This window comes from Carassius carassius, chromosome 10 (assembly GCF_963082965.1).
Source record: "Carassius carassius chromosome 10, fCarCar2.1, whole genome shotgun sequence".
Taxonomy (NCBI): Eukaryota; Metazoa; Chordata; class Actinopteri; order Cypriniformes; family Cyprinidae; genus Carassius; species Carassius carassius.
The window spans coordinates 3,129,321-3,146,066 of record NC_081764.1 but is presented as its reverse complement, the minus strand read 5'-3'; the positions used below and the strand labels follow the sequence as shown (position 1 = coordinate 3,146,066).

At 39.0% G+C, this 16,746-nt stretch overlaps 1 protein-coding gene across 2 annotated transcripts in view; it reads right to left on the bottom strand.

Annotated features, from left to right (window-relative positions):
• The window catches only part of LOC132151536 (voltage-dependent calcium channel subunit alpha-2/delta-2-like), a 216,091-nt gene that overhangs the window by 64,526 nt on the left and 134,819 nt on the right, over positions 1 to 16,746 (bottom strand). For both annotated transcript variants that reach the window (XM_059559713.1, XM_059559714.1), the window contains exons 7-8: positions 5,150 to 5,281; positions 5,001 to 5,058 (exon numbers count right to left, since the gene is read on the bottom strand). In XM_059559713.1, the coding sequence (XP_059415696.1) occupies positions 5,001 to 5,058; positions 5,150 to 5,281 (190 nt within the window). The remainder of the gene's footprint in view (positions 1 to 5,000; positions 5,059 to 5,149; positions 5,282 to 16,746) is intronic.

Here is a 16,746-nt window from a genome sequence, read left to right as displayed (position 1 = left end):
CATCGCAATGTCCCCTCTGGTTCTCTCTAGTTCATCCAGTTCCTCTGGGACTGGACGCTATGGTACAGACTTGGCCGAGGCTTCGTCTGTACGCTTTTCCCCCTATCGCTCTGCTCCCGGGAGTTCTGGCGAGAGTACGCCGGGACGGGGTCCGTCTACTACTAGTAGCCCCGTTCTGGCCGGGCCGAGTATGGTTCTCAGATCTAGTCTCGCTCCTCGACGGCTCTCCGTGGGAGATACCGATCAGGACAGACCTACTCTCACAGGCGCAGGGCACGATAATTCACCCTCGCCCGGAGTTGTGGAAGCTGTGGGTGTGGCCCCTGAGGGGGAACAATTCTTAGCAGCTGGTCTCTTAACCGAGGTTGTTGAGACCCTACTCCAATCCAGAGCTCCCTCTACGAGGAAACTGTACGCCCTGAAGTGGAAGCTCTTCACTTAATGGTGCAGAGACTGCCAGCTTGACCCAGCAGACTGCCCAGTTGGTACAGTTCAGGAGTTTTTACAAGCCAGGCTCTCTGCGGGGTTATCCCACTCCACCTTAAAGGTTTACGTGGCGGCCATAGCTGCTTTCCATGTCCCTTTCAATGATCAGTCAGTGGGTAGACACCCCCTAGTTACACGTTTCCTCCGCGGTGCGCTGAGGCTGAGACCTCGACCCAGTACGATCCCGTGTTCCCCCCTGGGATTTGGTTGTGGTTTTAGAGGCTCTTTGTAAAGCTCCATTTGAGCCAATTCAAGATATCTCAGATAGACATCTGACACTTAAAACTGCCCTGTTACTGGCAATCACCTCACTAAAGAGAGTTGGAGATCTTCAGGCCCTTTCGGTGGCCCCTACTTATTTAGACTTGCCCCTGGTATGGCCAAAGCATTCTTATACCCTCGAGCGGGTTATGTTCCGAAGGTTCCCTCTGTTACACCACAACCTATCGTACTGCAGGCCTTCTGTCTTCCTCCCTTTCGGGAGCCAGACCAAGAGAAGCTAAACTGTATGTGTCCAGTGCGAGCACTGGACGCATACGTCCACAGAGCTGCCCTGTGGAGAAATCCGACCAATTGCTTGTTTGCTATAGTCCTTCTAACAAGGGTTCTCCTGCCACCAAGCAGACCCTTAGTCGTTGGATAGTCGAGGCTATCAACGTCTCCTATGAGTCCTCTGGTCTTCCCCCTCCTTTGGGGGCCAAGGCTCACTCTACTCGGGGTATGGCGGCCTCCAAGGCCTTTTCAGCAGGTGTGTCCCTCTTGGACATCTGCAACGCTGCGGGGTGGTCCACGCCCTCCACATTTGTCCGATTTTACGATCTTGACATGCAAGCCACGCCGGGCTCTTCTGTTCTCTCGTCTTAGCTGTGCTCTTTGACTACACACTAGGCAGGGATTTGGAAGTCTGGCAGCGTGGGCACATCGTTCCCCAAAAGCGTTTCGACGCAGCTCGAGTTCCTGAAAAGGAACGTCCCAAGGTTACGTATGTAACCCTAGTTCCTTGAAGGAACGAGACGCTGCGTCGCAGAGCCATACTCCCGGCACCCCTGCCGGCGCTTGCTTCCCTACTCGAAGCTGAAGCCAGCTGCACGGCACGTGCTTTTATAGCTTCCTGGTCGCTACGTCACCCCGCCCGTGACGTCACGCCTTTCCGATGGACTGATTGCACACGATATTCAGAGTCGGTCTCGTCAGGGACGTTCCCCAAAAGCGTTTCGACGCAGCGTCTCGTTCCTTCAAGGAACTAGGGTTACATACGTAACCTTGGGACGTTTTTGATGATTAGTTGTATGTTTGGCCTCAACGATTGATTTGTGCTTATCATTTCTTGCAGGATTATCAGAAAATGACACCAGCCCTCCTCACTTGGCCTTCATCCTCACCTTCTTTCTTTGTTCTACTGTGTTGTGTAAGTTTGTATTTTACCTATTAATTTTTGCATGAATTGTTCACTGATTTTAATTACTAATTATAAATTAATTAGTCGTGTTTAAAAACAGATTTTTATTGTTGCATTATGTCACAGTTATTTCCATTTTTTAATTTTAAGTTGTTCTTTAGTCTTGTTTTTAAAACATATTTTAATGTTGTATTATATGCTATTATTATTACTAATGTATTGTTCTGTGAATTTTTTTTATTTTTTATTATAAATTGTTAGTCTTGTTTTTAAAAAACATTTTATTGTTGTATTACACACTATTGTTACTAATGTATTGTTCTGTGATTTTAACGATTTATCATAAATTGTTAGTCTTTTAATTTGTTAGATTTTTGTCATTATTTTTTTTACTAATGTATTGTTTAAAATTTTCAAATAAACTGTTTTTGTGCAAATAAAGCTTTAATTGTTCTTTTTCCTATTTCTCATCAGCAGTTGAAATAGCACTTTAACAGGTTTTCTACAAATTCGAAACGTTATACAGTAGCACTATAAAAAATAAAATAACATTTCATAACTGTATAATACTATACAGTATTATTAAAAATCAACAGTATAATACTGTACTTTGAAATGGTAAAACAATACAGTAAAATGCTGTATTCAATATTAAAGTAAGTTAAACACTACTGTAGTTAGTATTACAGTAATTGTACTGTTGAATGAAATACAGCATCTAGTGGATAATTGGAGCCAGTAAGTTACTGTTAATTTGACAATACATTTTTTACAGTGCAGAGTAATCTTCCTCTGCCATCTCTGCTCACCTGGCCCAATTTGTTTTACGAATGAATCACCTGAGCACTAAATGCCATGTGACTAATCACCAGATAATGAACGAAAGATTGACTCGCTCTCGAGTCAAGAACCGGTTGACTAATAAGATAAAATGAATATAATTATGATTGAATATAAATATAATCATACATTTACAGAATTTTTGTAAATAAAATTTTATATAACAGCTTCAAAATGTGTCTCATCCCATAATTATTGACAGTTTTGCTGTACTGATTGTTTTGTTTTTGTTTTAAGTGTCACAAAATAAGAATCTGTTATTGCATTGATGCTTCACATGATTTATTTTTTATGCATCATATGATATTTTGATTTGAGTCCAATAAGTTTGAACAAAAGGAGAAAATAATCAAATAAAATATATTTCATCTGTAAATGTGAACTGTAAATTTGTATAAAAAGATATTTAATATTCTGGAATATCAGATTACATGGATACATCATATACAAACATTCTTTATGCTTATACTGTGATTTGCACCATAATCATGAATTGAATTACTTATTTAGAGAGTCCAAGACAAATAGATGGCTCCCACATCTGAGGAGGAGTCTGGTGATACCTCACACAGCACAAACCCGCATACTGTAGACGTATGAACACAGAAGCAGCATGTGGAGCAGGCACCAAACCAATTCATCATCCCTGCGCTTATAGAGCTGTTGTGTTTCTGTACAGCATCGCTAGCCTACACACTCACAAAAGCATTAAAAGCAACTCATTATGTCTGCAGAGCGTTTTGCATCACAACAAAAAAAATGTAGAGCTCGCTCTGCTCATCAGCAACATTAGCGCTTTGTCAGCCAAACAAGCTAACTAGCTGCCTGCTCATGTTGTTTGTCTTTAGGTTAAAAGCTTCTTACAGGTATATTGGGGATTGCTTTTTTTTTTTGCACCGGAGACGCTTTCCCTGAGTGTGAACTTAATTACTCTGTCAAAGAAGAGGCTCATTAGCAGCTCGCTTAGACTTCCATACTCTGGGAAACACGCGGCACGCTCATCCAGCCGGCTAACACACCAGCACCTGATAACAAGTTGTTTTCCATTTAAACACCTTGCTTTTCCACCTAAATAGCTTTTCCTTTCTTCATTAAGTAGACAAAGATGTATTTCTGTGTGCAATCGTCTTTCTGTAGCGGCTAAAGTTATGCATTCGATCATGACACCTAACCCTGGGCTAAACCTGAGGGGACTGTTCCTGTGACAGGTATAGTGTAATATATTTCCACATCATAAATGTGCATGAAAGAAGGCATGAATACTGTCAGCAAAATAAATAAATAGAAAATGTCTGAATAAAATGAAATCAAACAACTTCAGCTAAATAAACAACTTATGCTCAATTAAATAAACACAACAACTTAATAAATACACAAGTAAATAAATAAATAACTTTGCAGAATTAAACCGATTAATAAATGACCAGCTTAAAAATACATAATGATAAATACATATTTTAACGCCATCTAAATAAATGCATAAAATATACACAACTTCTGCTAAATCATAAAATGTAGGCTAAACTTACATGCATAAATCAATCTAATCAAATCTAATAAAAAAATAAAATAATTTCAGCCAAATATATAAATATATAAAAAAATATTAAAATAACTTCAGCTAAAATAATGCATACATAAAGAAATAAATTAATAAATTAATAACATGCCAAATAAATGAATTACATAAAATGTCTTCATTTAAATGTCTTAAAATAAATGCATAAAGTGGTATAAATAACCTCTGTTAAATAAAACATAATTACATAACAATTAATTAAAATAATTTAATATCTTAATACTAATAATTAATACTTGATATTTTAAATATCTTACATTTAAATTCAGCTAAATAAATTCTGCTCAATAAAAAATTACTTCAGCTGAATAAATTAATGAATGAACGAATGAATGAATGAATGAATGCTGCTAAAAAAATGAATTCTGCCATTTTTCCATTGATTTCCTCTTCACAGCTAGGTTTTATTCTCATTTTGGAGGTTGTATCTGAGCCAGGCTTGTGCCCACACAGAAAAAAGCTTGCTAAAGCACCAACCTACTGGTGTAGAAACGCAACGATGCAGGAAATCATAATGTAAAGTCTTCCCTATAGATCTGACATGAGCACATGGGGACAGACTGACCCCGCTGACACACTGCGACAGTCTGACTTAATTTGAACTTCACACGCTTGCTTGCTCTTTGCAGCAGAGAAAACAACAAGATCAAAGTCAGACTGAATGGAGTCTTTCCTCTACCGGCTGACGCTACTCACCACGGGCGTCTCCTCACATCATACAGGTCAATCTTGTTGGGTGCTCTCCACTTTGTGGCTAGAGAGAGGAAACACAACACACTAAGGGTTTGCTGGCAGAAATGGATGTAGTGTGGTTTACAGAAGAGTTTCCTACAGAAGAGCTTTACCGGGGTAGTATCTGGTGACTCCAGTGGCGCTGCCGAACACCTGCCAGCGCAGTGAAGGATCGTCACGACTGTTTTCAATGAAGATCCTCTCCAGAGACTGAGTCCAGTTCAGCTCGTTGAGGATCGTGGGAGCTGCAGGAGACACCATTACCAAACATTATAGTCTGTGGACAAACCTTTTACTATTTCAAACAAATCAAAACTTTTTATATATATATATATATGTTCAAAACGGGGTCACTATGATTTTGAGAAATGAGAACTCAACAAAGATGCATTGATTTAATCAAAAAGCACATTAAAGGCAATTATAATGTTTATTTCAAATAAATCCTTTTATTTTAAATATTAATCAGTTTAAACTATTTATTACAGTATTAAATGTTTTCAACATTGATAATAATAATAGTAAATGTTTCTTGAGCAGCAAATCATCATATCAGAATGATTTCTGAAGATCATGTGACACTGAAGACCGGAGGAATGATGCTGAAAATACAGCTGCGCATCACAGGAATAAATGACATTTGACAATATATTCAAATAGAAAACAGTTATTTTAAATTCTAATAATATTTCGACATTACTTTTTTTACTGCATAATGATATAATAAATAAACGCAGCCTCGGTGAGCATGAAACACTTCATTGAAAGGCATAAAAAAATCGGATACTGATTCAAAAACCGACTGAATTGTAGTGTATTTTATTTTCCATTAATCTTTTTTATTGCAATGTTTATTTTGCAATTTTGCAACTTTTCTCAAATTTTGTTTACATTCTGTGCTTTGTCATAATATATGCAAATATAATTCTATTTGAATTCTATTTGAAATTTAGAATTCTATACAAATAGAATTCACCATTAACAATGTTAACGATATAAGACAATCCACAGAGGTGATCTGTTGAAGTAAATGCTAAGTAACTGCTGACAAAAAATCCTCAAATGTGACCCTGGAGCACAAAAGCAGTCTTACGTCTTACGGTATATTTTTATCAATAGCCAAAAAAACATTGTATGGGTCAAAATTATCGATTTTTCTTTTATGCCAAAAATCATTACGATTTCAAGAAATTGACCCTTATGACTGGTTTTGTGGTCCAGGGTCACATATCCACAAACAATATCAGACCAAAAACGAGAGGCAGATGTTTGTGATAACAGAGACACTCGCATCAGAGCTCCATTAGTATGGAGATATTCAGAGAGGCACTCGTGACTGTTGCAAACGGTCAGACACCATCTATCCCTGCGGTGTCCGAGGAGAGCGGTCAGACATCACGCCTGACCTTGGACAAGGTTATCTGCGTAAAAAAATTGTGGAAAACTTTAAAAACAATGTTCCTCAACGTCAAATTGCAAAGGCTTTGCAAATCTCATCATCTACAGTGCATAACATCATCAAAAGATTCAGAGAAACTGGAGAAATCTCTGTGCGTAAGGGACAAGGCCGGAGACTTTTATTGGATGCCCGTGGTCTTCGGGCTCTCAGACGACACTGCATCACTCATCGGCATGATTGTGTCTATGACATTACTAAATGGGCCCAGGAATACTTTCAGAAACCACTGTCGGTAAACACAATCCGCCGTGCCATCAGCAGATGCCAACTAAAGCTCTATCATGCAAAAAGGAAGCCATATGTGAACATGGTCCAGGAGCGCCGTCGTGTCCTGTGGGCCAAGGCTCATTTAAAATGGACTATTTCAAAGTGGAATAGTGTTTTATGGTCAGACGAGTCCAAATTTGACATTCTTGTTGGAAATCACGGACGCCGTGTCCTCCGGGCTAAAGAGGAGGGAGACCTTCCAGCATGTTATCAGCGTTCATTTCAAAAGCCAGCATCTCTGATGGTATGGGGGTGCATAAGTGCATACGGTATGGGCAGCTTGCATGTTTTGGAAGGCTCTGTGAATGCTGAAAGGTATATAAAGGTTTTAGAGCAACATATGCTTCCCTCCAAACAACGTCTATTTCAGGGAAGGCCTTGTTTATTTCAGCAGGACAATGCAAAACCACATACTGCAGCTATAACAACAGCATGGCTTCGTCGTAGAAGAGTCCGGGTGCTAACCTGGCCTGCCTGCAGTCCAGATCTTTCACCTATAGAGAACATTTGGCGCATCATTAAATGAAAAATATGTCAAAGACGACCACGAACTCTTCAGCAGCTGGAAATCTATATAAGGCAAGAATGGGACCAAATTCCAACAGCAAAACTCCAGCAACTCATAGCCTCAATGCCCAGACGTCTTCAAACTGTTTTGAAAAGAAAAGGAGATGCTACACCATGGTAAACATGCCCCGTCCCAACTATTTTGAGACCTGTAGCAGAAATCAAAATTGAAATGAGCTCATTTTGTGCATAAAAGTGTAAAATTTCTCAGTTTAAACATTTGCTATGTTATCTATGTTCTATTGTGAATAAAATATTGGCTCATGTGATTTGAAAGTCTTTTAGTTTTCATTTTATTAAAATTTAAAAAACGTCCCAACTTTTCCGGAATTCGGGTTGTAGCAGAACTAATCTAAAAGCCACAAAAAAACACCTTTTTGATTTCAGAGGTCTTTGTGCTCGGTCATAAAGCTAATAAATCCATCATAATGTTAGATCAGCAAGGCAGGAAATGCCCTTTATAAAAATGCAAATCTAAAACAGTGTCTGAAAACAAAGCAAGCAGTCTTACTGATTTGCTAACCAATAATTGACACAAAATAAAACAGTTCTGCATGAAAATACAGAAGCTGGCTTACAAAAATGCACCAAAACATCATGTCTGATGATCTCGAACTGATTCAAGTGAGCTTTAGAGAAGACTAAACAAATGTTTGATGATAATTTATATCTCAGTTCGATGAAAGAATGTTTTGCACACACTGGATTTAGTCGTGTCTTGATATCATCCCACCTCCGTACACCGCTTGCAAAGGTGCGCTAGCTTCATTTAATTGACAGCTCTCTGCAAGCGTGTACTCCACTTTTGTCCCATGCTGTTTGTCTCAGAGAGCAAGTAAAACTTTTGCAAGGTGTCTCACTCTCTCATCTGCCTGTCTCTACGTGCGCTGCGCTGCGGTTCCTCACACGGCTGTCTGCTCCGCTCAGCTCTCTGTTGTCCTCCTCTGTCTCTGTTTGTTATGCTCAGCGTGTCACTAATGTCTCTCCATCTTTTGTGGTCTCTCTGTTGCTAGCATCGGATCCACAGCTACCCACCTCCATGACACACAGCGCAAACGCTGACCTGACACTGCCAGAAAACATCCTCCTCCATCCATCTCTTCCTCTTCTATTTTCCTTCACATCCTTTTTATTGAACGAACACTCTCTCATTCACTTTCTGCTTCCTTATCTTTTTTCTGCAGTATGCAGTCAGTTTCCAGTTTGCCAACTTTCTGTATGCATGCAATAACTGGATGATTTGACATTTGACAAAATGTGCATGAATGTATGCATGCATCCAGAGCACATGAAACTGCATCCCACGATGCAATGCAGTTTACATTGCACTATTAAGTGCACTAAAGTGTGTTTGTGTGTGAGTTTTTGATAGACTTTTAAGCTCACAAAAGCAGCTATTTTTTGATTAAAAAAATTGTTAAAAACAATAACATTTAAAAATATTATTACAATTTAATATAACTGCTTTCTATTTGAATATATTGTAAATTTGTATTTATTTCTGTGATGCAAAACTGAATTTTCACCATCATTACTCCAGTCTTCAGTGTCACATGATCCTTCAGAAATCATTCTGATATGCTGATTGGCTGCTCAAGAAACATTTATTTGAAATACCAATCTTTTGTATAGAACTAAACGTTAGTAACATCAGGTTAAAGTGCACAAATTCTAAATCTATATATGCTGTTTTTTACTCTTCCATATCAGTGTCTGACATTTAAGTGTGTATATAAGTGTCTTTGAGTCAAGGATACACACTGTTTATAGCATTATAGACACACACAGGGTGGTATATGCAGATTCAACCACGCCGGAGTGGACAGCAGCTGAGACAAACTCTCTCTCTCTCTCTCTCTCTCTCTCTCACACACACACACACACACACACACACACAGGGCTGTGGCAGGTTGTCTAAGCAGAATTACGAGGGCTGGGTAGATAAGGAAACAGATGCAAAACAAAGGCCCTGGTTGATTTATTTACTGAGGACACGGCATGCACCGGACAATAGATAAAAAGAAAAATATCCTCTGAGGGAGAATTTGTGTGTGGTGGGGTGGAACTACATGGGGATATCCTTCAGAATAAGAGTGTGTGTGTGTGTGTGTGTGCGAATCCATCACACACAATCCCTCAGACACTTTTAAGAGCAGAGGTTGTGCTGAACGCTCGGTCTGTTATGGAGCAAAGCACCACACGAGGAGCAGCCCAGGTTACGAGGCCAATTTATGTGGTGTGCTGAGAGTCAGAAATCCTTCATACCGTATCCTGTCATGCTTATTATTACCCAGTAAAGCAGCTCCACTGGACTCCGTGTGCTGGATGAGAGCTGTTCAGCACGGCTGCTGAATGATGGAGGATGTTAATATAGACACTTTTCATCATATACAAAAGAGGTTAAATTCTGGTTATTCATTCTTGAATAACTGTTACAAACCATTTCAATAAATAAATACATAAAATGGATAATTCTTATTATAATTTCTGTCTGGATCAGAGTTCACTTTCATTATTGATTCAGTCAGAATGAATCAGTCATTAAGACGCACTGAAAATAAATAACTCAAAAGCCACTATGTCTATCTAGTCAAGTTATAATCTATACTAATACTTGAAATATTTTAGATAAAAAATATAATATTTTTGAATTTTGCTAATATATAATTTTTTTTTATATCATATTTTATGATAAATATATATATTTACTATTTATTTGATATATTTATTCATTAAATCTATTTAAACATCTATTTAAACAATGATAAATTAATGTTATTAAACTATATTTAATAATTTTAACATTAACTTAAGATGAAAACATGTCCAAAACCACACTTATGTAGTACACTGACTATTTGAATTGAATTCAATTATTTTAATGAAATCATTTTGTAACAAAATACATTTAAAAAATAACATATGTATAAATAATAATATATTTTACAATATACTTAAAAAAATGCTGTTACAGAATGCATAATATTTTCTTTTTTAAAGTACTTAATTTACAACATTTATTTAAAATCAATATTTTTAGAAGAGCTTATTCTGTTTGATTTTTTTCAATGTTTATGTCTGTTTTATATATGCTACACATTTTTACGCTATTTGTGCTTTTTTATTATTATGCTTTATTTATTTTTATACTATTTTATTGCGCTAATAATTTGTCATTGAGTGTCATGAAATAGACCCATAAATAAAATATATTATTATATTTATTTATTTAAAAAAAGAACCATGTACAAATGTAAAAAATGGTCAGCCAGCTCTATAATTTCTTAAAGTTTATCAAAATTATGAGAATGTTATATACAACTTTATAGAAAAAAAGTAAAATGCTCACAAAATTACCATTCAATCCAACCCATATAAACTTTTTTTTTTTTTGTAACAGAGTAAAATAACCCAATCTTACTGCCAATTTTGCTGTTTAACAATTAAGACAGGGAACAAACATACTCTCACATTCTTTATTTGTTGCACAATCACATTCACATCTCCCAAACTGTAGCTCACCTTAGCATCCACATGTCATCCACACCTGAGCACATCAAGGCCACAGACGGCGAGACACATCCACTATCAGTGTCAGTGAATCGTACGTCATAACACACACCCTGACCTCAGGTGAGGAGCGAATACGACGATACAGACACACAATGCATGATCTGCCACAGCAACAACCAGCCGTCAGCCCATCAAACATACACACGCATTAATAATGCACACTACAGTATTCTTTCTCTTATTTACTATGAACATTTTTCTTTCATAGTGTATGACAGAATCAACCTCACAGCACAAATGAAAAAAATAAATAAAAATAAATTAACAACTAAAATGAAAACATGTCAATGCATGCATTTGGGGCTAATATTGACCACGATCCCTGGCACTACACATGTAAGGGTCAATTGATTCGATTTTACAAAGAAAAAGTTACACAAAAATTTTCTTAAAGGGGCCAATGGATGAAACTCTCAATTTCTTAGCTTTTTTTGCATTTAGTTAAGTTTCTATTCAGAAAAGCTAAAAAGTAAACACACAGCTAGTTTTTTATGGGCTGTTTTATGTTTCAGTTTGCAGCTGGTTTCTACATATAAAGCTGGCTATTTGAATAAGACCACCTGATTCAAATAGCCACGCCCCACAGAAGGGAAGGGTGGGGTAAGCAGTAGCTCATTATCATTTAAAGAGACATGCACTGAAATGAGTCGATGTAAGAGCTGTTTTTAGCAAGGTAAAAAGAGTGTTGTTTCACAAGACTATTTAAGAATTTTAACCTTAGTTTGTTACAGACATTTCATAAACACCCTAAAGAATCATACTAACTTGTGGAAAATAGATGATGTGCCCTTTAAAAGTTTGAATAATAGGTACAATTTAATGCAAGAATCTAAATGATTCACATAGGCCTAAACATGAAAAACAGAAATGTTGATGTCAAAGGCAGATTTTGGTTTACTAAATAAAGCATGTGTCCAGTTCAGTTTTGACCACATATAGTATTCACACACACACACACACACACACACACACACACACACACACACACACACACACACACACACACACACACACACACACATATTATTTAAAAAAAAGCCTCCTGCAAGAACAACAGGGAAAAAAACAACTGCTTACGGAGAGCAGAATCTCAGACTGCTGGTGGAAAAGTGGAAAGCGAAAAAAAAAATCCAATTAAAATGATACTGTAACCAATAAACAGCGGAAATATAATTTGTGAATGTGCTGGTGAATGAAGGAAGGCGTTGGCTGCGTTAAGGTTTTTAATTAGTGTGGCGGAGAGCGATAGTGCCCCTTCACTGAGCTGGATGAGCATGTGGAGCGAGGAGGCGCTGAAGAGGGAGGGAAGAAAAAACGACTTAAGTCCTCTGTTTATAGCAGTCCCACTTCTTATTGTAGAGTCACATCTCAAAGGGAGTTCGGTTATATCTGGCTTCCAGCAGAGGGAAGAAAATGAAATCTTGGGTCGGCACACACACAGATGCTGTGATTGACCGTGGTCTGATACTACAGTACAGTCCTGGTAATGACACGGTCAGACTATACAGAAACTGTAAGCATGTCAGAATCAGAATCAGAAAGAGCTTTATTGCCAAGTATGCTTGCGCATACAAGGAATTTGTTTTAGTGACATAAGCTTCCAGTTTACAGAAACAACAACACACAGACAAAAAAAAAACAAAAAAAACAAAAAACAAAAAATTTACTGGAGATTTACAAATTGGCAAATAAATAAGTGTATAAACAATTGTGCTATAAATGATAATGGAATAGGATTGAGTGAGATGCAGGAATGTTCTAGGATGGAGGGGTAACAAATAAATATAAGGATATTGCATAAGTTTAAGCGGGAAACATTTAACTGTTCATGAGGTAGATTGCCTGGGGGAAGAAACTATTCTTGTGCCTTGCTGTTCTTGTATTTGCGGCTCTGAGGCGCCGGCCAGATGGCAAAAGTTCAAAGATGGGGTGACTTGGATGTGAGGGATCCAGAGTGATTTTCTGAGTCCTTTTCCTCACTCTGGATGTGTACAGTTCTTGGAGGGTGGGCAGGGGAGCACCAATAATCCTTTCAGCAGTCCGAACAGTTCTCTGTAGTCTTCTGATATCTGATTTTGTAGCTGAACCAAACCAGACAGTAATTGAAGTACACAGGACTGACTCAATGACGGCTGAGTAGAACTGTTTCAGCAGCTCCTGTGGCAGGTTAAACTTCCTCAGCTGGCGAAGGAAGTACAACCTTTGTTGGGCTTTTTTCACAATGGAGCCAATGTGATTGTCCCACTTCAGGTCCTGAGAGATGGTGGTTCCCAGGAATCTGAATGACTCCACTGCAGTCACAGTGCTGTTCATGATGGTGAGTGGGGAAAGTGCAGGGGGGTTTCTCCTAAAGTCCACAGTCATCTCCACTGTTTTGAGCGTGTTCAGCTCCAGGTTGTTAAGACTGCACCAGACAGCCAGCTGCTCAACCTCCTGTCTGTAAGCAGACTCGTCACCGTCCTGGATGAGGCCGATGACTGTAGTGTCGTCTGCAAACTTCAGGAGCTTGACAGAGGGGTCTTTAGAGGTGCAGTCGTTGGTGTACAGGGAGAAGAGCAGAGGGGAGAGAACACATCCCTGAGGGGCACCAGTGTTGGTGGAGCAGCTGTTTGACATGAATTTCCCCAGTCTCACTAACTGTTGCCTATCTGTCAGAAAGCTGGTGATCCACTGACAGATAGAGCTAGGAACAGAGAGCTGGGTCAGTTTGGTCTGGAGGGTTGTTGGGATGATGGTGTTGAAAGCCGAACTAAAGTCCACAAACAGGATCCTCACATAAGTCCCTGTTTTGTCCAGATGTTGCAGGATGAAGTGCAATGCCATGTTGATTGCATCATCCACGGACCTGTTTGCTCGGTACGCAAACTGCAGGGGGTCCAGTAAGGGTCCAGTGATGTCCTTCAGATAAGCCAGAACCAGTTTTTCAAACGACTTCATGACGACAGACGTTAGAGCCACAGGTCTGTAGTCGTTAAGTCCTGTTATCTTGGGTTTCTTTGGAATGGGGATTATGGTTGAGCGTTTGAAGCAGGAAGGCACTTCACACAACTCCAGAGATCTGTTGAAGATCTGTGAAAAGATGGGGGCCAGCTGGTCAGCACAGGTTTTCAGACAGGCTGGTGTAACGCCATCTGGGCCTGGTGCTTTTCTTCTTTTGTTTTTCTTGAAGACCTGGCGCACATCATCTTCACAGATTTGAAGAGCAGGAGGTATGGAGAGGGGGATTGCAGGAGGTGTTAATGGTTGTGTAGGGAGATGATCAGAGTGGGTGTTGGGGGTTTCAAATCTACAATAAAACTCATTCAGGTCGTTAGCAAGTCGTTGATTAGCCTCAGTGCAAGGGGATGGTGTCTTGTAGTTTGTGATGGCTCTCAGTCCTCTCCAAACTGAAGTAGAGTCGTTGGAAGTAAACTGGTCTTCCAACTTTTTAGCGTAGGTCTTTTTAGCCGCTCTAATCTCTTTGTTCAGTGTGTTCCTGGCCTGATTGTACAAGACCCTGTCCCCATTTCTGTAGGCATCCTCTTTGGCCTGACGAAGGTGTCTGAGTTTTACTGTAAACCATGGCTTATCATTGTTGAATGTTAAATAAGTCCTGGTAGGAATGCATATATCCTCACAGAAACTAATATAGGATGTTACGGTCTCTGTGAGTTCGTCCAGATCGGTGGTAGCAGCTTCAAAAACACTCCAGTCTGTGATGTCAAAACAAGATTGTAAATCCTGCTCTGTTTCGCTGGTCCATCTCTTCACAGTCTTTACTACAGGTTTAGCAGATTTAAGTTTCTGCTTGTAGGTCGGTATAAGATGAACCAGACAGTGATCAGAACGTCCCAAAGCTGCTCGTGGAACAGAGTGATATGCATCCTTTATTGTGGTGTAACAGTGATCCAGTATATTACTGTCTCTGGTGGGACAGGTAACATGCTGTCTGTATTTTGGCAGTTATCGGGAGAGATTGGCTTTATTAAAGTCCCCAAGAATGATTAAAACAGAGTCCGGGTGTTGTTGTTCTGTGTCTGTGATCTGATCAGCGAGTTTCTGTAAAGCCAGACTTACTTGCGCTTGAGGAGGGATGTAAACACTAACCAGAATGAACGAGTGAAACTCCCGCGGCGAATAGAACGGCTTGCAGTTGATAAACTGCGTTTCTAGATCAGGACAGCACATCTTCTTTAATACAGTTACATCTGTACACCACCGTTCATTGATGTAAAAGCATGTCCCGCCGCCGCGCGATTTCCCCGTTGATTCTGCTTCGCGGTCCGCTCTGAACAGCTGAAAGCCCGGCAGATGGAGTGCGCTGTCCGGTATGGCGTCATTCAGCCAGGTTTCCGTGAAACACAGAGCAGCAGAGTGAGAGAAATCCTTATTTGTCCGAGAGAGCAGAAGGAGTTCGTCCGTTTTGTTGGGTAGAGAGCGGAGATTTGCGAGATGGATGCTAGGCAACGGCGTTCGAAATCCGCGCTTCCTGAGTCTGACGAGCGCTCCCGCTCGCTTTCCCCATCTGCGCGTCTTGAAGCGCTTGATCAGCGCCGCTGCTCCTCCGATAACAATGTTCAGTAAAACGTCTGTATAATAGAAATCCGGAAAAATATCATGTGGTGTGTTCTGCCGAATGTTCAGCAGTTCATCCCTGGTGAAACTGATCGTGTTTGTTAAACAAAAAACAGGAAAAAACGAACAAAAACAGTACAAACACTGGAGAGCCAAGCACTGAAGAAGCCATGTGCGGCGCCATCTAGAGGTGGTTGTAGCACTTCCTGTGAAAACCAGTATTATTTTATGCATTATAACGGAATTCTTATTTCACTATAATGCATTCATAATGCCTTATAGTACACTGTAAAATCAGTTGTTAGTTCTCATGAATAACTTTATACATTAATTTTCAAAATGAAATAATATCATAGACTGCATATAAAGTGTTGCCAAGATGGTTAAAAAAGAATTACATTAAAATTGCTCAGAATTAATTTGTACTTTTACATATGAATAAGCTCCTGGACTTATTTTGAACAAAATAAAATACAAAAACTTAAAATAAAATGAACATTAAAATGTATTATATATATAAAATATTTCCTGATACATTTACATGCTTCTGGTCTTATTTTGTCTAAAATAAAGTAGCCATGTTGAGGCAATGGGTCTGAACTGATAACATGTCTAGCTTGAATGCAATGCAAGTCACTTTAAATACAAGTGATGTGTAAATGTAAATACAATATCACTTCTAATTTTGGTATGTCAACCTGCATGTCTTTTTTTCTCACAGATGGCATCTGAAAGGAACAAAAAACACGATTACAATCAAACCAGACCTGATCTCACGGTACTGGTTCCTGGTTTGTTTTTCCCAAGGTCTGAGAGGAACGGTGAAAAAAGGTTGTGATCATCCACGGGAGGTGTTAATCTGTTCATTCAGACAAATGAAAGCTGCTCCTCCTCGCCTTTCATCCACGCACACAATTAGTCTTTCAATTTGACTTTAATAAGCACCATTTCCTACAGTATCTCCAACAACAACCGAGGCCTGAAAAACAACTTGAGACAGGGACAGTTTCTTACAGCAGATATTCAATTCAAAGACATTTGCTCAGAATAATAACAAATGAACTTGATCTGTATTAGCCTATGTGTGAGTTTCTCAGTCAGCTGGAGTTGACAAAAGAGTCTTCAGGCTCACATTTAAATGCATTTTAAAATATAGAATATAATGTTATATTATAGAAGACCATGACCAATCCATTTACATGCATATACTCTAAACAAAACCAACTTTAGAAAGTTCAGGTAGACTGAAACACTATAACAGTAAAAGTCTGGATCTTTACTGTAGAAAAG